This window comes from Dromiciops gliroides, chromosome 3 (assembly GCF_019393635.1).
Source record: "Dromiciops gliroides isolate mDroGli1 chromosome 3, mDroGli1.pri, whole genome shotgun sequence".
Classification (NCBI taxonomy): Eukaryota; Metazoa; Chordata; class Mammalia; order Microbiotheria; family Microbiotheriidae; genus Dromiciops; species Dromiciops gliroides.
In genome coordinates this window covers 442,960,728-442,984,354 of record NC_057863.1, presented here as the reverse complement: position 1 = coordinate 442,984,354, position 23,627 = coordinate 442,960,728, and the positions used below count along the sequence as shown (strand labels likewise).

Here is a 23,627-nt window from a genome sequence, read left to right as displayed (position 1 = left end):
TAAGTGTTTGAGCCAGGATTAGATCCCAAGTCCAGCCTGCATTTCACTACACCAGAGAATGCACATGATTACCTGCCAGATATATGTGCACTTGGAACATCTTCTTTCCCACAAAACTTTTTATAGTCTTCTGAATATGTGTTAGCAACAATCTCCTAATGCTTCACTACAGTGCAGTCACCTTTGAGGTAATGTACAAAGCCTAGCTATGCTGTTGTAACATTTAGGAATTGAAAATGGAGAGTAGAGTGATCATAGGTAGGGAGAAAGGCTTTTGTCCTTTCTCAGCTATGATGTTTCTGCTCCATGCCTGCTTTAGTTCTCATTATAATTCCCCCATGACCATCAACAGCTTGTGGCATCTCTGTTAGGGGTCTTCTAATTTCATTTCAACTCCCTCAGCTCCAGGATCTGTCTGTCCTTTGACTTTCTGTAAGCCAACCCTGATTACAGAGATAGAAGGGATGTTTCTCCTGAAAAAAAGATTTTGAAATTCCCTCTGAGGATTGTAGCCACGTTTTCAGATACTGTGACTGCTCTTGGCTGAATTCATACAGCTATTAGAAAGCTCCCCATGGCATCACTGGCTGCTAAGGCTATCTACACCCTCTTAATGTACATCTCCACACACTGAAAACAAAACCCTTGTAGACCTTTCAGAGCTGGGCAGAGCTAGGTTGGAAGATTTGTGGATTCCTTTGATCCTTTGAGGGGTCTATGATTTCACTGGATGTGCCAGTCAATGAAGTCAAGCAACTTGAACAGGAACGGAGAGTGTGCATAGTGGGAGTTATTCAGGGGTCACTTCATTTCAGTTCAGCATCACATTTATTTGGTACCTCTTCTGCAAGGAACTCTGCTAGGCACAAGAATTACAAAAGAGACATGCCCATCTTTTTCTTCAGAGAGCCTTGGCGATGATAACATATACAAACATGAGCATAATACAGTGTAAGAGGAAAAGGAACAATCCAGATAAAGTGCTCTAGGGAAAAGCCTCATCATTCAACTGAAGCTGTTCTCTCAAAAGTTATCAATGATCTTTTAATTGCCAAATCTAGTGTCCTTTTCTCAGTCATCATCCTTCTTGGGCTCCCTTTAGCCTCTAACACTGTTGATCACCCTCTTCTCCTTTACGCTCTCTTCTCTCTAGGTTTTCATGGCACTATTCTCTCCTGCTTCTCCTCCTACCTGTCTGACAGCTTCCTCTAAGTCTCCTTTTACTGGATCCCTTCCAGGTGTACCCTGAGTACCTCTGTCCTGTGTCCTTTTTTCATCTCCCTCTATACAGTTTCAAGTTGTGATCTCATCAGCTTCTATTAGTTACTGTCTCGTTTCGATATGATTGTTGGATCTACTTGTCCAGGCCTAATCTCTCCTGACCTCCATTCTTGCATTTCTAATTACCTTCTGGACATCTAGAACTGGATGCTCTGTTGACATCTTAAGTTCAGTGTATTCAAAATCAAACTCATTATCTTTACCTCACCAACCCTCCTTGCTTCCTAATGTCCCTATTTACTGTCACAAGATCCACATTTTCCTAGTCACCCAGGCCTATAACCTTCAACTCTCACCGCCCCCATAGGTGATTAATTGCCAAGTCCTTTAGTTTCTGCCTTTGTAACACTTCTTGTGTATGCCCCCTTCTTTTCTTTGACACTGCTGCTGCTCTAGCACAGGCCCTCATCACCTCATGCTTAGATTATTGCAGTACCCAACTAGTGGGTCTCCCTATCTCAATCTCTCCACTCCATTCGTCTTACACTCAACTATGACCTTCCTAAAGCACAAGTCTGACCATGTTTCCCTCTATTCAGAAAACTCAGTTGGTTCCCTGTTACTTAACAGAATCAAATATAAAATCCTCTATTTAGCTTTTCAAAACCTTCATAACCTGGCTCCTCCCTCCTTTTCTAATCTTCTTATGCTTTACTCTTTTCTGCATATTCTACCATCAAATGACACTGGCCATCTTGCTGTTCCTTACACAAGACACTCTATTTCCTGATTCCAAGCATTTTCACTGACTGTCCACCATGCCCAGAATTCTCTCCTTCCTCATAGCTACCTCTGAGCATCCTTGGCTTCCTTCAAGTCCCAGCTAAAATTTCACCTACTGGAAACATTTTCCAGCTCTCCTTAACCTTAGTAACTTTCCTCTGATACTGCTCCCAATTTATCCTTTATGTGGTTTGTCTGTACATGGTTGTTTATATGTTTTCTCTCCCATTAAACTGTGAGCTCTTTGAAAGCAGGGACTACTTTTTTGGTCCTTTTATCCCAGATACAGGAGCAGTTAGAGAGCTGGATTTGAGAATGTGGTGAAAGAGAAAAATTTTAGAGTTGGATATCTTGGTTTTGAAACTGTTTTAGCAAGTCTTTCTTTGGGGGGGGGGCAATGAGGGTTAACTGACTTGCCCAGGGTCACACAGCTAGTTAAGTGTCAAGTGTCTGAGGCCAGATTTGAACTCAGGTCTTCCTGAATTCAGGGCCAGCGCTTTATCCACTGCGCCACCTAGCTGCCCCCTTGAAACCGTTTTAAATGATAGGAAGGTCTAGGGCATCACCACTCTAAAACATGGTGATGATAGATCATAGGATTATAGATTTAAAACTAGAAGGGTGTAACTCCCTCATTTTCACAAGGAAACTGAGTGTCAGAGAGGTTAAGTGACTTTACTCAGGATCATGCATTGATTAAGTATCTGAGATGAAGTTTGAACCAAAATTTTGCTATCTCCAAGTCCAATGATTTATCCACTGTGCTGTCTCAATAGAAGTCAGAAATGTTGAGAAGTTTAAGGCTATGAAGGGAGGGTATTAGAAAACTCATCAAGGGGCAGCTAGGTAGCGCAGTGGATAGAGCACCAGCCCTGGAGTCAGGAGTACCTGAGTTCAAATCCAGCCTCAGACACTTAACACTTACTAGCTGTGTGATCCTGGGCAAGTCACTTAACCCCAATTGCCTCACTAAAAAAAAAAAAAAAGAAAAAGAAAACTCATCAACATGGTTGTTTACATCTCTGATGCTGATGGCAGGGGAAAGCATAGAAGGCATGACTGAGCCAGGTACCAGAGAAGATGATATTCATGCCAATTTGTCAAAATTAGGTTCAGATTTCACAAGATCCATGATTTTTTCCAGGGAGCATTTTCTCCATTATTCCTCTTCTAAACCAGTGCCCCAAACACTGGGCCTACGTAAACTTGACTTGATCTCAAAGGCTTCTCCCAGATCCACAAACTTATTAGCCTGTTATACTTCTGCCCAAAGTTTACTGTGAAAAAATCTCTGAATGTTACTGTCGGTCAGTCAATAAACATTTATTAGGTACCCACTATGACACTTGGGGATACAAAAAGAGGCAAAAGACAGTCTTGCCTCCAGGTAACTCACAATCTAATGGGGGAGACAACAAGCAAACTAGTATATGCCAACAAACTATATACAGGAATTATAGGAAATAAAAGAGGGGAGGCACTAGAATTAAGAAGGGTTGGGAAAAGCTTCCTATAGACAGGATTTTTGTAGAGATTTTTAAGGAAGTCCATAGGTGGGTTTGAGGAGGGAGAGCATTCCAGGCATGGGGGACCTACGTGTTGGAGAGTGAGGTACGAGAAGACTAGAAAGGTAGGAGACGGCTGAATTATGAAGGGCTTTGAGTGCCAAACAATTTTATATTTAATCCTGCAGGCTATAGGGAGCCATTGGAATTTATTCACAGGGTGGGGGAGGAGGGTGTTGTTGTTCATCCTTCATTCTCAAGGAGGACCAATGACATCAGAAGGATGATGTCTTGACTTGCAAGTGAATTGGATTTAAGTGAGGCAGAGCTATACAAAGTCATCAGTCTCCTCCAGAGTCTTTGTAGTCCAGTGGCAAGAGATGGGTCAAGATGACCAGCAATGGCCCCTCTGCAAGGTGGGAAGAGTTACATGGCCAGACCTGCACTTTAGGAAAATTACTTTGGTGACTGAATGGGGGATAAACTGAAGGGAGAAAGCAGATAGACTCACCAGCAGGCTGTTATAATAGTGCAGGTACAGGGTAGTGAGGGCCTGCCCAGAGTGGTGGCAGTGTCAGAGGAGAGAAGAGGGTGTGCTCAAGAGATGTTGCAAAAGTGAAATCAACAAGGCTTGTCAACATATGGGATATGGAGGATGAGAGATAGTGAAGAGTTAAGGATGACACCTACATTGTGAGCCGGAGAGACTGGAAGGATTGTGGTGTATTCTACAGTAAGAGGGTTCTTCCCTCTTGGGAGGGTTTGGGGCAAAGATAATGAGTTCAGTTTTGGGGATGTTGAATTCAAGATTTTTACTTATCATCCAAGTTGAGATGTCCGAAAGGCAGTTGGATATGCAGTATTGGAGGTCAGCAGAGCAGTTATGGACAGGACAGGTAGATTTGAAACTCATCCACACAGAGATGGTCATTAAATCCATGGCAGCTGATGAGATCACCAAGTTAAATAGTATAGAGAGAGAAAAAAAGAAGGCTCAGAACAGAACCCTGTGACACTTATGGCTAGAAAGTGTGATCTGGAGGAGAATCCAGCAAAGGATACTCATGGCTAGATCACCAAATAGGTGAAGCAGAGGTTTCCACCAATCTTGTAATTCCTTGAGACTTCTCTTCTCCAGGCTTACCATCTCTGGTTCCTTCAACCAGTCATTATATGGCATGAACACAAGACTTCTTCATCATAGTTGTCCTCCTCTAGATCCTCTCCAGTTTATCCTTCCTGAAATGTGGCACCTAAAACTGACTCCAGTCTCTAACTATAACTTATCTAGGGCAGAATACAGAGGCACTCTGTGTCCTCATTCCCAAATGCTATGTCCATCTCATCACAGTGTGTAATTGCAATAGTTTTCTTGTCTGTCCTATCACTCTCATAATACATACTGAATTTTGTAGTCCCCTAAAATTCCCAAGTCTTTTTCAGATTAACCTGTGTACTGCTAGAAAATGTGAAAATCGGGGCAGCTAGGTGGCACAGTGGATAGAGCACCGGCCCTGGATTCAGGAGGACCTGAGTTCAAATCCAGCTTCAGACACTTGACACTTACTAGCTGTGTGACCTTGGGCAAGTCACTTAATCCTCATTGCCCCACAAAAAAAAAAGAAAGAAAGAGAAAATGTGAAAATCAGAACCAGAAACAGTATGTTGGTGATCAGAGAGCTCTATCATCTTTGATTCATTCATCTGAGGAAAACAACACATAATTGAGGCAGCATAATTTAATGGAAAAAGTAATTTTGAGTCACAATTTGAGTCCAGTACTGCCATGTAATCTCTCCTAGCCTCAGTTTCCTCAACTGTCAAATGAGGATAATAATACATGCACTAGGGGGCAGCTAGGTGGCACAGTGGATAAAGTACTGGCCTTGGATTCAGGAGGACCTGAGTTCAAATCCAACCTAAGACACTTGCCACTTACTAGCTGTATGACCCTGGGAAAGTCACTTAACCCTCATTGCCCTGCCAAAAAAAAACACAAACTAATAATAATAATACATGTACTAGCTACCTCTTGGGAGGGGAGATTGTAAGGAAAATGCTTTATGAACTTTAAAGCACTATGGATGTTATTGTTATTTACACTTAAGGTTTAATTTTTTAAATTGTGGAACCTAAAACATTTCATTTAGATCACTTTTCCAGATGAGTTCTAGTTAGTAGCAACAAGTATTACATTATTGACATTTCCCATTGCCACCCCTTCAGTAGATCCCTTTCATCTACTTCATTCCAAACCTTAGAAGCCACCACTTTTCCACCAAGAGGTTGCTGGAATCAAGATTGATCTAATTCACCAAGATCTGAAATCTCATTTCTTTTAGTGTTTGCCTTAACAATGTAGTACAGTTGCCTTTGTGAGACAATGTTTCTCTGTATAATTTATAGCCCCTTTCCTTTTTTCTTCCTTCATCAGATTGTCAACCTCAGAACCCAACTCTTAACACTGAGGTTTTTCTTTTGTAACTAAGTATCTAATTACTTGGGGACCAGAGTCAGCTGCTACTGGAACAACCCAACTAAATATACTCTTATGTAACATGGATTGTCTTGAATTTTATCTCTAAGACAAAACTCCTTAACAAGAAAAAAACATGAAAATGGACAGAAAAAAAGAAATGATGAGGGCATATATTAGCCTCCTTTTTGGACCTGATGGTGTACACCAAAGGATACTGAACAGGTTCTCTTCTTGCAGTAAGGAGTTGTTCACCTTTTGTGTGTGTGTGATACCTTTGGCAATCCAGTGAAACTTTTGGGCCTCTTCTTAGAATAACGTTTTTAAATTCATAAGAAAAAAAAAATACATGGGTTTACAAAGGAAACTAATTACATTGAAATAAAGATGTAATTTTTCTTCCATCCAAGTTCACAGCCCCCCCAAATCTATCCATGGACCTCCGGTTAAGAACATTTGATTTAAATGCTTTCCTATAGTCTAGTGCCTTCTATATAATGAACTTTCCCAACAGCATAACTCTTATGTTATGCCCAATTTAGCAGGTGACAACTGAGGGCATCCAGAGATACTTCATTTTTTTATGTCATTCTCTATAAGAGAAAACATGCTCATGTTAAGTCAAATTAGAATAAGAGTTCTTAAGTTAGGGTCCACAAATCCCTAAAGGCTCCGGGGCAGCTAGGTGGGTCAGTGGCTAAAGCACTGGCCTGGGATTCAGGAGGACCTGAGTTCAAATCCGGCCTCAGATGCTTGACACTAGCTGTGTGACCCTGGGCAAGTCACTTAACCCCAATTGCCTCACCAAAAAAAAACAAAACAAACCAACAACCTAAAGACTCCATCAACAAATTTCAGAAGTGGGGGCAGCTAGGTGACACAATGGATAAAACACTGGCCCTAGATTCAAGAAGACCTGAGTTTAAATCTGGCCTCAGACACTTGATACTTACTAGCTGTGTGACCTTAGGCAAGTCACTTAACCCTCATTGCCCTGAAAAAAAGGAAAAAAAAGATACCTTCGCAAAACAAAACAACAACAACATTTATATATAGGTATATATTGTGCATATATGTGTATGTGTATATATGCATATATATGCACATAAAATACGTTATTTTTGCTAATCTCTAATTTAAAATGAGCATTTTCTTCCATTTTAAATGTAAAAAATAAGCCATTATGGAATAGGCTTCACCAGATTGCCAAACAGTCCATAGCACAAAAAGGATAAAGAACTCATGTCTTCTACATACTTCATACCTCATTTATAATCCAAAACTCTTACACCAAATTTTTCTCCTTTTTTAGTAATTACATTTTATTTATTTTGGTATTCATTTTTTAAAAATTTTAGTTCCCAATTCTCTGCCTCCATCCTACCCATCCCCCACCCCACTGAGAATACAAGCAATACAATATCACAAAATTATTCTAATAATCGCTTTTTTAAAAAAGCTGTTACTGGGGGGCAGCCAGGTGGCGCAGTGGATAGAGCACCGGCCCTGGATTCAGGAGTACCTGAGTTCAAATCTGGCCTCAGACACTTGACACTCACTAGCTGTGTGACCTTGGGCAAGTCACTTAACCCCCATTGCCTTGCCCCCCCCCCCAAGAAAAAAAAGAAAAAAAAAAGCTGTTACTGGTTTTTCAGAGATGGCTGCCATTCTATAAAACTTAGAGACATGGTTTTTAACTTTGTGTTTGCTTTTTGATTCTTTTCCCTCTCTGATAAACTGAGGTTTCTTGGTATAACTTAATTTGTTGGGCTGTAGTTCATCTCCTTCACATTCTCTCCCTCCATTTCACTCCAATCAAAGTTAGCTCTAGTTATTTGAAGTTTCCAGAGGCCTTTGTTTATGTTTTGCCTTCATTCTGATATAGTTTATGCAGAAAATTTTAAAAGATGAGATAACTGGGAGACTGCCTTTAGTTCCAAGGTGCGTTTTCTTCTGGCTTTTTCTTTTGTTATTAATAAGCCCCTTTCCAAATTAGACACTTTTTTTTGTATGTGGTGACTTTATTGTAATTTTATGTGTTTCCTTATATGCAATGGCTTTGTTGTAGTTTTATTTTTTTCCCCCTGTGAAGGTATGGATGAGTGATTCCACTTATGTAGGAAACTCCTTAGAAATAAACCTAGAAGGCAGCTTGGTGGTTCAGTGTATTGAGTATTAGATTTGGAGCTAGGAAACCCTGTATTTGAATCCTGCCTCAGACCCTTACAGATTGTGTGATGTGGCACAAGTCACTCAACATCTCATATCTTCTTTTATCCTCATCTTTATAGTAGGGTAATAAAAGTACTGACCCTCTTAGTGTTGTTTTGTTTGTTTGTTTTGGTTTTGCTTTGGTTTTTTTGTGAGGCAATTGGGGTTATGTGACTTGCCCAGGGTCACACAGCTAGTAAGTGTCAAGTGTCTGAGGCCGAATTTGAACTCAGGTCCTCCTGACTCCAGGGCCGGTACTCTATCCACTGCGCCAATTAGCTACCCCTTTAGTGTTGTTTTTGAGGAAGTAACTTGTATAACTTGCTTTGCAAACCTTGAAGCCCTACATAATTGCTAGCTATAGAAATGCTAAATCTCCTCTACCAAAGCATATAGGTTACTTTTCTACACTGTGAGGTCTTGGAGCAGGGGTTTTAAAGCTATGGTCCTGATCTGGTTTGATATTTCACTTAACTATGTCAATATAATTAGTGTCCTTTACAATCCTCTATATTTCATTTTTTGCATTTAAAAACATTACTTTCAGAATGGATCCATAGGCTTCATCAAACTACCAAAGGGGTCCTTGACACACAAAAAAGATAAAAAACCAGAGTTGTCTGGGGCACTGAGAGGTTCATTTCCTTGGGCAGGGTCACCTAACCTATTTATGTCTGAAGTGGGGTCTGCACTCAGGTCTTTCAGACTCCAAGGCTTGCTCTCTGTCTACTCTGCCTCTCATTTATTGTAATAGAACTTAATAAGAGCTACATGCAACAGAAATGTCTAAGTTGAAGGATCTAGTTGGTCTAAAAAACCCATCCTAAGGATGAAATAGTAATTTTCTTGTTGTCCTATCTCTACAGACACTCCACCGCTGCTCTTTGAAGTGTCTTCTCTGGAAAACACATTTCAGATTGGAGGCTATCCTTGGCACTACATCATCACCCCTAACAAGAAGAAACAAAAAGGCGTCTTCCATATTTGTTCTCTGAAAGATCATTCCTTGGTACTGGGTGACCTATTTTATCCAACCTTCCTAGAACAAGCCAGTGTCAGAATTCTTCCCAGCGGGTGCCCACAAATACACACACATACATTCCTGAAAACCATTTCTTGCCACCCCAAGCACTCCTCAGCATTTTATCTGCTCAACCATCCTTCAGCAAAAAACATAGTACCTGATGCCTCTGGGGTTTCTTAATGAAAGCCCTGGGATGAGCCAGCAGAGTTGCTGCCTCCCAGAACAGAACACAAAAGATAGGTGACCAGAACATTGCATTTTTAAGAAGATTGCTTTTGTTAAAGCAGGTATGCAGGGACATATTCTGTAGGGGTTTTTTGTTTTTGTTTTTGTTTTTGCAGGGCAATGAGAGTTAAGTGACTTGCCCAAGGTCACACAGCTAGTAAGTGTCAAGTGTCTGAGGCCGGATTTGAACTCAGGTCCTCCTGAATCCAGGGCCAGTGCTTTATCCACTGCACCACCAAGCTATACAGGGGCATATTCTAAAGAGAACATCTTTACTACTTGTATTTATTCCTTTTAGAAATTATTCAGATAGAATTTGTTGTTCCTTTTTTTCTCTCCTATCCCTCTTCTTCCCACATGACATCAGAGCTGTAGTAAGCTGTTTTTATTTCCAGAACCTTTTTGATGTTTAATGATTTATGCCTTGGACTCATCATACTTCATACTTTCTAACCTTCAAGAATGTTATGCACATTCACATACTAGACAATAACTTTGACAGGAAAGATGTTGTTGCTCCATTTTACACATGAAGAGATGACAGCAGTTAAACATCTTGAGCAAAGCCACAGAAATTAATTGGTGCCCAACTGGGATTGATTCCAGGCATTCCTAGCTCATCAGGGGCATGTTTATATGGAGCACACCTACTCTGAGCACTGTGGCTAAATGTAATGAAATGGGAGAAAGTGCTTCCAGAAAGTATTGAGTACGTGATTCAAATAGAGCAGTGTGGCCAGTGTTTCCTGACATTTAATTTAGATAATTTAGATAATTAATAACCATCATCATCATAATTGCTGAGAGGTAGTCTAGCACAGTGGAAAGGAAGCCAGCCTTAGAGTCAGGAAGACCTGGGCTCAAGCCCCACTTCTGACACATACTTGCTTCATGAACCTGGGCAAGACACCCTTTACCTTAGTGCCCCAGGCACCTACAGACTATAAATCATGGAAAAGATGCTGAGCTAGTCACTGTTAGGTGGCCGGAAGAGGTGGGAATTAACATTTGCATAACACTTTGAGACTTGGTAAAGCACTTTATATACAGTATTCCACTTGATTACTCTTTTTTGTGTTATACAATTTTCTTTTTTTTTTTTTTTCGGCAGGGCAATGAGGGTTAAGTGACTTGCCCAGGGTCACACAGCTAGTAAGTGTCAAGTGTCTGAGGCCAGATTTGAACTCAGGTCCTCCTGAATCCAGGGCCAGTGCTTTATCCATTATACCACTTAGCTGTGCCCCACCCACCCCCCCCCCCCCCCCCCCCCCCCCCCGTCACACAATTTTCTAACTGATGTTGCCAGTAGAATCTTGTTTCAAGCTCTGAAAAACTTTCATGATTACCTTTACCTCAATGAAAAACACACAGGGTTTCACTCTTGCTCTTGTTTTTCAGCCCATTTTATACTTGCTTGAAATGTTTTACTTAGTATATAAAATATAATATGAAACCTCAGAGCAAATAATCTGGAATTTCTCCAGTTTGGGTTGTGTTTGTTGTTGGGGTTTGGTTTTGTTTTTTTCCAGTTTGGAACCTTACACAGTGTCCCTTCTTTCTAATGTGTCTTTCACTTATGATAAGAACGCATTATTTAATGAACAGCAGTTGGACTTCTTTGTTCTGACAGGTAGCAACTCATCTATGAGCAGGTGCATGAAGATAATTGTGAGGAAGTTCTGTAATTTATTGCCCTTTCCCCTAATTTCCCTCTTCCAATTCTAGGCAAAAAATGGGATCCAAGAAATGAACTGTTGTTCTCTAGAATCTGACTGGATATATTTCCATCCTGATGCATCTGGGAGAATAATTCATGTGGGTCCAAATCAGGTCAAGTGAGTATTGTCTTTAGTCATTACAGAGTTATAAAGATAGCTTTTCACAGCATTTATTGGCATCTCTGTTTTTATGAGGTAACTACTGAGGAGGTTGTAGAAATAATTAGAGTTGGTGTTATGCTAACTAGCATACTCAAGAGACAGGCCTCGGGAAAACTTGAGTTTATTCCTTAAGCCTTTCTCTTTTTCAACCCATTTTGTAAATGTCTGAACAAACTGTTTTGCTCTATAATTTTGCCCCTCCTAATCCTTTACAGTTGCCATTTATGTGTGGTCTTCCCCATTAGAGTGTAAGCTCCTTGAGGAGAAGGATTGTCTTTTTATTTATATTGTCCCTGTGCTTAGTATAGTGTCTAACACAAAAATTATCCTTTTTGATAATAAGCTGTTTGTTTTCTCTTTGTAAATAAGGGCTTATAAGAGAGGAATATTTAGCTATGCCTAAATAAATAAACTAATATCTCTTCATTGTGCTAAAGAGAGAAAACGAATAAACAAACATGATTCAGCTTTATAACTGGAGGGGAGGGGCAGCTAGGTGGTGCAGTGGATAAAGCACCAGCCCTGGATTCAGGAGGACCTGAGTTCAAATGCGGCCTCAGACACTTGACACTTACTAGCTGTGTGACCCTGGGCAAGTCACTTAACCCTCGTTGCCCCATTAAAAAAAAAAAAGAAAAGAAAAGAAAAGATGGGAGAAGGGATGCAATAGGGAAAAAATGGGGTAATTTCTTACTCTTTTCTTTTTCACTGATCACACTGGGGTCCCATGAGATATATTACCTCATATAAAATGTACTTCTTATTCTTTGTCATCAATTTATTTAAAATTAGTTTTTGCTTGAAGAAAGCCCATGAAGTTCAAAGGCCTCTTCTATGCTTTAAAAAGCTGCCAATAATTAAAATGTGATTGGTTAAGATGTTGTTGTTATAGTAGTAGTGGTGGTGGTGGAGGAGGTGGAGCTGCAGTAGCAAGTTATCAATGTCATCACCATAAAAATAATAGGATTTATATAGTACTTTAAGGTTTGCAAAGTACTATACATAGGTTATCTCATTTGATCTTCACAACATATCCTCATTTTTATAGCTGATCCTGAATGTTTTGCCCAGGATCACACAGCTAAGTGTCCAAGACAGTATTTGAACTCAGAACTTCCTCACTCCAACTCTATAATTCTTATCTATTCTTATCTAGCATCAATTTCTTCTTTCTGTCTCTTATTCTGCCCCTTTAGCATAGTCCATTGGAATTTCATAGGTGGTTATGGAAATTTAATTTTTTTTTGTTGATACTTGATCAACTCCATTTGTGGATCTATCTACACTCAGAAAACTTAAATGGCCAAACTCCAGACTTTGCATGTAACTAACCCTCAGGTAAAAAAAAAAGCAGTGAGTAATTCAGGTACAGATTAAACATTGTACTGTCACTTTGACTTAAAGTTCTTAAAAAACAAGCCCTGTTCAGGGGTAGCTAGATGGAGCGGTGGATAAAGTACTGGCCCAGGATTCAGGAGGACCTGAGTTCAAATCCGGTCTCAGACACTTGCCACTTACTAGCTATGTGACCCTGGGCAAGTCACTTAACCCTCATTGCCCTGCAAAAAAACCAAAAAACCCAACAAAAAACAAAACAAAACCAAACCAAACCAAAGACAACCAAAAAAAGTGTTCTGGTCCTGCTCAGTCAGGGCTTCACTTTCAGATTAAAAAGAAAACAAACAAGCCCTCTAATTCAATATAGTTACTATTTCAGCCATGTTTTAAACTTAATCTATTAGTGTCATTCCTATAGATCTCACTTTATCTGTAAATCCCTAAGAAATAAACCCACAAAAACCCTTTACAGTGTCATTATCAAAGCAGGAAATCTTAGACAAAGTAGAAATAATACAGTTTTCAGAATAAATTTTCTCACCTCAGTTTGGTAAATTCCTCAATAACATGTACAATTATTGCTGTATTCTCCAAATATTTCACTAGCACCTACTACTTTAGTTCCTTTCTTTCCCTATTTAGTATTTTTTAGACTTTAAAATATCAAAGAGGAGTTCCATGAACACATCTGTGATTGTGGTACAGAAGGAACCAGGAAAAAACTATAAGCAGTTGGATGCTTTTATGATGATCTTCATTTGCTGACCTAAATTGATTTTGACACTTGTATAGGGTCTTGGAATTTTGTAATCCTTTTTTTTTTCCTTTTCAGAATCTTGAAACTAAAAGAAATAGAAAATAACAAGACCCAGCATCAGGTTGCTGAAGATTTTGTCATTGTGGCCGACAGAGAAGAAAAAGTAAGGCTGTAATAGTATAAAATTCTTTGTATACCATTGTCTTTTATTTTGAAGTATCATATCATTATATGCATATGAGTGTGGCCAAAAAGATTAGGGCATGGCTTGTAGAGCTTTCCATACTAATTACAAGAATAACCTGTATTTTGGATTTTAGACATGAATATTTAGTATATATACAGGTGTAATTTAGAAGTTAATTATAATGAGTTCATCTTTTACTTGTGATTTCTGTTTCTTTTTTTTGGTTTTGTATATTTGTTTTCCCTGCTAAACATCTGCCCTTCATATCCTATTGTTATTTTTTATTCTTGGGTGATGTTAGGCTTAGGGGTTCTCAAGAGCCACATAGTTAGGCCCAGAGGGCCCTGTTTTCAGTTGTCATACAAACTTAAGTAGTGTTTTAGGAAACTTGTAGAAGAAAGGAGGAAAACGCCTAAAAGTGGATACACTTTACCTGTATTATGCTAGACCTGTGGTCAGAGACCCTGGGTTCCCTGAGGCCTTTTTAGGTGACCTGTGAGGTCAAAATTATTTTTGTATTTCAATTTCTAATATGGTAAATATCTGCATTCCAATGTAATAAATATTTAATAAATATTGGTAGAAATAATACATACATACATACAAACAAAAGCTCTTTGGGGATCCTCAGTGATTTTAAGAGTATAAAGGAGTCTTGAGGACCAAACCGTTTGAGATCCACTATGCTAAACTAATGCATAAGAAAAAGAGATCAGTAATGAACCCCATCATATGACCCCTTTTCTTCTGCTAGTTGTTCCCTTACTGGCAATGAACTTTGTAGTGGTGGATTGCAAAAAAGAAAAACATTTATAAACTCTTGTATTATTAACTTTTTCATATTAAATATCTGAATGGAAAAAAACCTGAATTCTGTATTTTGTTGATTGAAGACATTATTGCTTACTGAATACATTGTGAAGGTATGAGTTTATTTTTCTGAATGCAGATTGATATAGTTATCTATTCAGTACACATGTCTAAAGTCTGTCATGTCTGTTTCTTTCTCTGAAATCTTAGACCAAAAGCTTATTAACTGTTACAGCTTCTGGACGAGTGGTGAAAAAACGTTTTAACCTGTTGGATGATGACCCAGAACAAGAGGTAGGAATTTAACCATAGGTGATGAATAGAACCAGTTTATCATAACATACTGATTTTATAAATACATGCATGTCCCTAGTGTGATAGGCCAGGGCTGACCAGGTCAGGCTGGTATACCTTAGGTTCATTATTGGAATGAAATGAGATAGATACTTGTAGTCCATCGGACAGTTAATAAAAGGAGGTTTACTTAGCCATTGTGGAAGAAGGACATTGAGAGCAAGGAGAGGATATTCTGTGGAAGAGACAGCATCAACTCAGTTAAGCACTGCTTCCTTTTCACTGTGTTGCAAATGGTAGTCCAACAGTCAAGCCTCAGAACAATCTTCATGGAACTCCTTGTATCTTTTTTTAAGATGATACTTTCATGTGACAAGAAAGCACATCAAAAGGTCAAGCCTTAGTTCCTTGAGCCAATAAAATCTCAAGGACAGCTTTATTACCTTTAAAGGAAAAGAGGTTGGGGATACTAGGAGATATTTTCCCTGCTATGCCTGTGAAAATCTGGAAGGGTTCTAGGAAAATCAGGAAGGGTCTAAGTTGGAACCTGATGATAAGTTTGCCTTACTGTTTTCTTGTTTTGCTTGTTTATTTGTTATAAACAAAAAGATGGCAACAGTGTGAGGAAGGGTTGTCTTTCTGGTGTATTATTAGATCAATGTAGTCTCTGGCCTGAATTTAGCATTGTTGATTGGGAGATAGTACTTTTTTATTCCTTTTCCTTAAAGAAATGTCCAAATTGCTTTTCAAGTCTACTTCCACCTGATAAAGTATTCTAAAGGTTTTGCATAAATCCAGTGGAAGGAATGACTAATACACCTACTGAGAGAATCAAAATGCAAAAAACATCTCAGGCTAGAAGAATGGGCCAAAGTGACCAAGAGGAAGTTGAAGTTTGCTAAATTTAAATTCTTACATTTAGATTTAAAAATCAGTTACCCAAATAGAAACTAGTTTGGTTAATCTGAAAGGAATTTAAGTTGATTTCAAGGGGCTTTCAAAGAGGTTTTAGTTGACTTTAACTTCAATATTAGCCAACAGTGTCAAATAAGTACCAGAAAAACTAAGGTAGCCTTAAGCTACGTAAATAGTAGGTTGTGCCTATCAAAGGAAGGAATACTTTACTGTGTTCTGCCCTGGTCACACCACCTCAGCAACATTGTTCAGTTCTAGACACCATATTTTAAGAGGGACGTTGACAAACCGGGATTAGTAGAGAGGAAGATCAACATGGTGAAGAGTTTAGAAACCGTATTATACAAGAAACTGTTGAAGGAACAAGAATAGTTTTACATGGGGGAAATGAGGAAAAGTGGAAACACAGGATAGCTAGCTTTAAATATTCGAAGAGCTATCTTCTGAAAGGGGAATTAGTTTTATTTGGTGTAACAGAAGCAGGACCAATGAGTGGGGAAAAATATATATGTATATTGTGTTTTATAAAATATATACATGTATGTGTGGCTCACTGTAAGACATAGCTTTCTAACAGCTGCTAAAAAAAATGGAATGGGTAGGTTTATTATCACCAAACTTGTCATCCTTCATCAATCACTGGACAAAGGGAGTTTGCCAGGGGAAAAGAAGAGATAGCCACCTTCATATTACAGTGGAATTTAGTGTAGTATTAAAATGAGGTTTGGTTATAACATATTTCTATTTTCTGCTATCATTATAAAAGGATGTTAGTGGGTACAGTGTTAGGCTGTGCCTGTAGTGGACATTTAAGACTTTCACAAAATTCCAGGAGCCTACACAGTGATACATAGATATTATTAGTACATCTACATGTGTTCTACTTGAATAAACCTTGAGAGCATTTCATTTGTCTATAAAACCCCACAGAGAATTGACCTCAGTGTATATTTAATCCAATTAGTGATTAGTCATCAATAGAACAGACAAGATGGGGATAACAGCTAGTTAGCACTGCCAAAATATTGGGGTGTATATAAATTACTCTGTTCTTTCCTTCTCTAGCTTGCTCATGCTTACCTGCTCTCAACACAGAGAAATCTTATTATTTTCCTGTTGAAATTCACAGGGTCCTGAGATCATTAGGACCTTTGCAGGGTGCTACTTAACTATTAAAGATCTTGTGGTTGTTATATGTCCCTTGATGCAGGACTCGACATGCCTGTATACCCTACCTCTCTCCCTCTTGCTTGTCTTTCCTCCTTATTTCTCATAAAAAACAGAATACTTTAAGCATGAACACAGAGATTACATCTAAATAACTAGAGGTACTTTTCTCCCTTCCACACCATCCACCCCCTTCTGTCATCAAGACTTTCAAAATTGTGGACTATGAAGATGAGTTGGATTTGCTCTCTGTGGTGGCAGTTACCCAGCTGGACGCTGAGGGGAAAGCTCACCTGGATTTCCACTGTAATGAACATGGGACATTACTCAAGAGCATTCCATTAGTGGAGTCATGGGACGTGGTGAGTAAAGACCACTAAAGCCAAGCCTCAGAACCTCTCCCTAATCTGACATTTATGGCAGGGTGTGTCTGCATTCAAACCAGACTACAACTACTAATGAAAGCATGAACAGGATCTAAAATCCTGCAGGAAGAATATAATGAATACCTTTTTCCCAGCAGGGGACCCACTCCTAAAAGTAGAGTCGCATTTTTTTCCCCCTCACTTAACGTATGATTTTCTGGTCCTTCACATTATCACCTGTCTTTTCTCTGTTCTCCATTCTGTTTGGTTTCATTTAAAACAGTAGCATCTTGAGGCAGGGACTTGGACCATCTCTATGTTCTATTTGATGGCTTTCCTGTAGTGGTGATCTCTGCTTCTGTGAAGGTCAAAAACAATGTCCTTTCCTCTACAGCTGGGTTGCTGCTGAGTGTATATTTGAATGGCAGCTTATATTTCACTATAATTCAGAAGATCTGAGTTTGAGTCCTGGCATCACCACTTAGTAGTTGTGTGACCCTTGGGCAAGTCAGTTTAACAACTTAGACTCTGAATTTTCTCATCCCTGAAATGGAAGAAACACCTTCTTTGTCTACCTCACAGGGTTGTTTTAAGAATGAAACAGGATAATTTATACAAAGGGCTTTGTAGACTACAGTTTTATTCCTACCACATCATGACTTTTCCCATCTCAATTTCAGTATTTCGCAGGTCAGCATAAGAAATTAAATGGGAATTTTGCAGAAGCCGCAGATGAGATGCAAAGGTCAGCAGATAACACAGAAAAAGTTTAGAAACTCAGAAATGCATAAAATATGTGTATAGTATTGTATAATATCAACACATTTTATCTTTAAATAACCATAAGGATTCAGACTTCTCTGACATGAAAAATTTTACATATCAAGGGCTGCATCCCTAATCCCCACAATGTAGAAAGGATAGTTGTATATAATATGTAGTAAGTACTTGTATAAATATTTGTGGTATATATAATTACATTTGATATTCTGTTCAATGGTCTCTTCTGTTGAGATTTTAATGGAAAGATGTTTTGTGGCACTTTAAAAGTAAACAGGGCTATGTCAAATGAAGTTTCCATTGGTGGTTGTTTTCTCAATTACAGACATACAGCCATGAAGTTTACTTCGACAGAGACTTAGTTTTGCACATAGAACAGAAACCCAACAGAGTCTTCAGCTGCTATGTTTACCAGATGGTATGTGATGCTGTGGAAGAAGATGAAAACATGAGCAGTTGTTAATTTTAAAAAAAAAAGGACAAGAAGAAAAAAGATGATGATGATAATGGTGATGATGGGGTAAGGAATGGAAGACAACTTTACTCTTTGAGTTGTAGCTCCTGAGACTTTTGATAAAGCACCGAGCTATGGTTAAACCCAGACTTGGGCTAAAGTTCTAACTGGCTTTCCTGCATTATGAGCCCAGTTTTTATTCTTTCCTTGGTGGCAACTAGAGGAAAGAATATCTGTAGCAGAAAGAAATGCTGTATCCCTCCATGCTCTCATAACATGCCACTTTCCATCCCAACATCTCATATAACACTATGTTGCCCCAGTGGAACCCAAAAGAGGCATGGCCCTGAACAGAGCAGGAAGAGCCCAGAAGTCAGATGCAGGCTGGGCTTTTGCCACCCGCAGAGTTAAATTCTTCATGCTTTTCTGAAAAGACCTTGTAGAGAAAGCATAACAAAGCTCTCAGTTACATAGAAACCATGTGCCCTACCCTTCCTTCCTCTCACCCCCCTCCCCTCCCCACTTCCCAGGAATAAGAAAAATAGAGAAATGATAAAGGATACCTCTTCTAACCTCTGTGCCCTGAGATGGGAGAGGTCCATAGCTATGGGTAAAGACTTATTTTTGAGCCAAAAATGCCTGTTATCAGGATTTTTTAAAAAAGTTTTACATTTGTCTTATAAGAAGCTGTATTTGTATACATTATCAAGATTAGGTGCTAGTTCCCTCACACACTCTTTGTAGTGTTTTGTTTCTCACAGGGTGCTAGTTATTTGTACCATAGATTGTTCTGACAAGTTTTGTTATAAATCTGGATTTGGAGAAATAGGGTCTCTTTATTTCTGATCATACAACCAAGTTTAATCTTGATGAACACATTGTAAAATGTTGCTGTCACAGATGGAATGGTTGGACCTGGGCTCTTCCCACATTTGGTGGGTCATCCTCTGCCCTCGTTTTGTCAGAATCCTTTTGTAAACAATTGCTTCACACTGATGCAGTTGATTGGATATGCCCTTCGTACTGGCAGCTCTTTTTACTTCAGATGTTGTATATGAAAGTCCAGGAAGTATCACAACTAAACTGGGCAAGTTCCTTAGTAGCTGGAGAGAATGAGCCTTCTGCCAAGTTTCTAGACTGAGATAGTGGAGCACTCATCCTTCTTTGTCATCACGGATCTGAATCAGGTCTTGGGTGATCACTGAAGACTCCCTTTTGTTTGGGATGTGGAATAAAAGGTAACCTAAGCAAAGGGAGGAGTTTTGTGTGGTTCCTGTTTCAGAGATCCAATTGCTTGCCATCCACATGTTCAACACATTTCCAGTTCAGCTTCAAAGACTAATGCTGGCAAATACAGAAGGGAAGGAAATAGCCAGGAGAATCATAAATATATTCAAGTACAGGAGGGTTTTAATATGAGAGTTCATCTTTGGTCATTTAAATGAATATCCTTAACATTCTTCTTGTCCAGATTTAGCCTACTCCCATATGACAAGGGACATCAGTCCTGCCTTTAGATTATGCCTTTAAATGTTTGAAAATAAAAACCAAACCTACAAGCATCTCTAGAGCTAAGGAAAGATAGGTGTCATATACTCCCAGATCAGTGGGGTAGGCAATAGAACTGGGAGGCTGAAAAAACAAAGCCAGCTCCCATTATTTTTAAAAAATGCCATGTCTTTAATAGAAAAGGAAGTTATTTGGCCTGTTTTGAAATTAGGAACAAGAAGAATAGATTAAAAAAATATATTTTTGGCCCTATGTGTTGTTGTAATATGTAACTCTCTGAAATAGTATGTGATTGTCTCCTGTGTAAATATTACTTAATAAGATAAAAATTTATGCATATTATTGAATTGTTATATTCTCCTGTATCTGCTAATTGAAGAGACTATTCTTCTCAAAGTATGATATATAATAACATTTAATATAATGGCTTCTGAGGAACTCAGAATACTTTATAGACATACTTTTGTTGGTAGCAATAGGTCAAGATTATTATTATTATGAAGCAGTGATGTGTCTACTGTCAGCTAGGTGCTATCCCAAATACAATTAAATACAAACTGTTTCGAGGCACAGATGGACCCAATGACTGTTTACAAACAAAAAGTGCAACAAGAGGGAACAGGGTAAGAATATCTCCAAGGGAAAGGCAAGTAACAGATGCCAGGGGGAAAGAGACTAGAGTTCTGGACACCTTAGATCATATTCAAGAACAGAACTTTGACTGTGTTCATAATCCTTTTCCCAACAGTGTTTTAGGGAAGTATAACTTTGGACCACAGATAGATCTATCTAGGCCTCAAAGTCTTTATTGAAATCAAATCAAGTCAACAAGCACTGTTCTAAATATTGGGGATACAAAGAAAGACCAAAACCCCCTCAAAAAAAAAAAAAGCAGTGCCTGTCCTTAAGGACCTCACAGTCAAGCCTTTCCCTCAGCCAGGTTTAAGTTTGTTTTGCACAGACTGTTTTTGCAAGATTTTGTGTGGACTTTTTGTTTTGGAAAAGGTTGAGTCAATCTAAAGAACATAGAATTATTGAGCTGAAAAAGACCTTAAGAAGCCATTTAATAAGCACTCCTTCACCTTTCAGGGGAGATATTTTTCTTGACTTCTTCATACCAGTATGTAACAAACCTTACCAAAAGTGAATTCTTCATATCTAAGCTGAGTGCTTTATACAGTAGCCCACACCTTTTTCCCCTTGTTCTGTCCTAAAATCCTAAATATCAAGCCAATTAGGGTAAATTAATGCTAAGCCAAATTGATATTTTACCTCTCTAGAGTGAAAATAGTGCAAATTCTGAAACAGAAATCCTGGCTTCAGATCTAGCCTGTGCCACCAACACTACTAGGGTGACTTTGGGCAAGTCATTTAATCTCCTTGGTCTTCAATTTCCTCTTCTGTAAAATGAGAGGATTGGACTTAATGGCCTCTGAGGTCTCTTCCAACTTTAAATCTACGCTACTGTGATACACATATATATGTATGCACGTACGTGTATGTATGTATGTATAGCTATATGTGCAGTAGTGGTACAAATAAAACCACATTTTAATGAATATTATCATAACCTGATGTGGATATAATCAATTCTGTTGATTAAAGAAGCCCATGTGCAGATATATTAAAGAGTCCCTATCAATTTAGCCAATCTATTTAATGAAAACTTTGTCTTTGGTGTTGTATTTATAAAGTAATTGTATTTAAAGATCTAAAGGGTGTTGAATGGTTTTAATAAAATTTTATATCTTTTTAAAAATTATGTCAGTTGGTCATTTGGGGGAAGATCCATAGTTTTTGTGGAGGTTTTTTTTGTTTGTTTTTTGGGGGAGAGGGGCAGAGTCCTCCCTGGCTGCAAAGTGAGTTACTTTGCAAGGAAAAGGGAAAGGTCAGCGGGGAGGGGCAGTGTAGGGAGTGGGTTTAATTGATCTGATTGATCATGAGACATCCCAAAGAATTACAAGACTCAGTGACTCCGTTTCCCAAGTTTTATTGAAAGACTGCTAACCACAGGGAGAGCACCATGGAGATAGGTGTCTCAAATAGGGGGATGAAAATGATTATATTTTTAGTGAGAAAAAGTAAGTTACCTCCTCATTATCTTAATCTCCTCCTTAGGGGAGGTTCATGGGAGATTTTATCCTAATTTGGACTTCCTGGGGTCCTAAGACAGCCTCTGAGGCAGGGACTTTTTTCCTTGGAGGTGTGTTTTGGGGGTTTACATGTCATAAGGTGAACCTAAGGACACATTTGGTCCTTTCTGCGCATGCTCCTAAAGACATGCTTAAACTTGTCAGAGCCAGAGCATCTCTGTTTTTGGTGTCTCTTTACTTAAGATCTGGTTTCTAGGTGTCCTGTCATCTAGAAATATTAATGACTATAAATGGCTAATAGTCCCTAGTTACTGTCTCTGTTGATAGTAAGGGTTGATAGGGACTGAACCCTCTTGGTTACTGTAAGAAACCTTAGTTTCTCTGTTAACCCTTTTAGGTACTATTGATCTTAGGTTATCTGTTAACCCTTTTTAGCTAAAATTGATAGATTATCTGTTAACCCTCTTAGCCTCCTCCATCAGTATGTTCTTAATCCAGTAGCACAGGTCTTTACATGTATTGAAGAGCAGACCCCTAGGTTCATCTACATCTGTATGTTGTGTATCTTACCCTTTCAATAAAGAATCCACCCAAAGAAATGCATATACACACACATATATATTATTAACATGTTAGCAAGATAGGAATGTGTATGTTGAAAAAGAAAAAACCTTTTTTTTTTTTCCAAAAAAATTGCTGAATTGTTTTTTCTTTTTTTCTTTGCTATAAGGAATGGTTCTCTGGTAGAATGGAGGATGTGTTGGGGACTACAGGTGATATAAGAACAAAATATAGTCTAGAAATTTTTTTAAATGTTCTCAGATATGTTTGACTTGATGCTAAATCTGATACCAAGTTGATGTATTTCTGAAGCAGCTTCAAGTTAATGGAACCTTACAGAAACACAGCACTTTCATTTTTCCCCACATTGGCCTCTTCCATTACAGATGGTTTGATTTCACAATCTCAAGTTACTTAAGCCTCCCACATGTTTGTCAGTATAAGCACAACTGAATTAAAGCCTAAGTGTGGTGTTGAACAATGTCCAGCTCTGATTAGTGCGTTCCATAGTAAGCCCAGAATCTGAGTGTGGATTGATGGATTCCTTTTCTTTCTCAGCATTATTTCCTCATATTAACTGTTCTTTGCAATGCCAAGCTGGAAAATTATAAAAAATGCAAACTTGAATGGTGTAATATTTCCACAAAACTGTCGCTGAGGAGCTGAGAATTGGTGTAATTAAACAGGGAGTGTAATATATATGCTTCTATTTATCACAGCCCCCAGAACTAGGCTTTATTTTTCTGACTTATAAAACACTGCTAGAATTAAAATCATCTTTTCATAGGATGTAAAAAGGCTAGCTTTACTTTAGAATTTGTTGAAAGCCATAAAGCACTATATAAATGAGATATTTCCTTTCATTCATTTTGACAATCTTAGCTATTTATTGAATATGGGAAGCAAGTCTAATAACTTTGGGGAAGATGGGTCAGGAGGAAAAAGAAAAGAAGTTGCTCAACTTCTTGAAACTTGGATCTTTCTTTTTTCTTTTCTTTTGGCAACTGGGGTTAAGTGACTTGCCTAGGGTCACACAGCTAGTAAGTGTTAAGTGGCTGAGGCCGGATTTGAA

General features: G+C 38.6%; 1 protein-coding gene across 1 annotated transcript in view; it reads left to right on the top strand.

Annotated features, from left to right (window-relative positions):
• The window catches only part of DCAF17 (DDB1 and CUL4 associated factor 17), a 40,579-nt gene extending 18,953 nt beyond the window's left edge, over positions 1–21,626 (top strand). The window contains 6 exon segments of the mRNA XM_043991947.1: positions 9,063–9,205; positions 11,171–11,280; positions 13,496–13,583; positions 14,628–14,711; positions 17,000–17,155; positions 18,264–21,626. Of these exon segments, the coding sequence (XP_043847882.1) occupies positions 9,063–9,205; positions 11,171–11,280; positions 13,496–13,583; positions 14,628–14,711; positions 17,000–17,155; positions 18,264–18,401 (719 nt within the window). The 3' untranslated portion in view covers positions 18,402–21,626.
• The last annotated feature ends 2,001 nt before the right edge of the window (positions 21,627–23,627 follow it).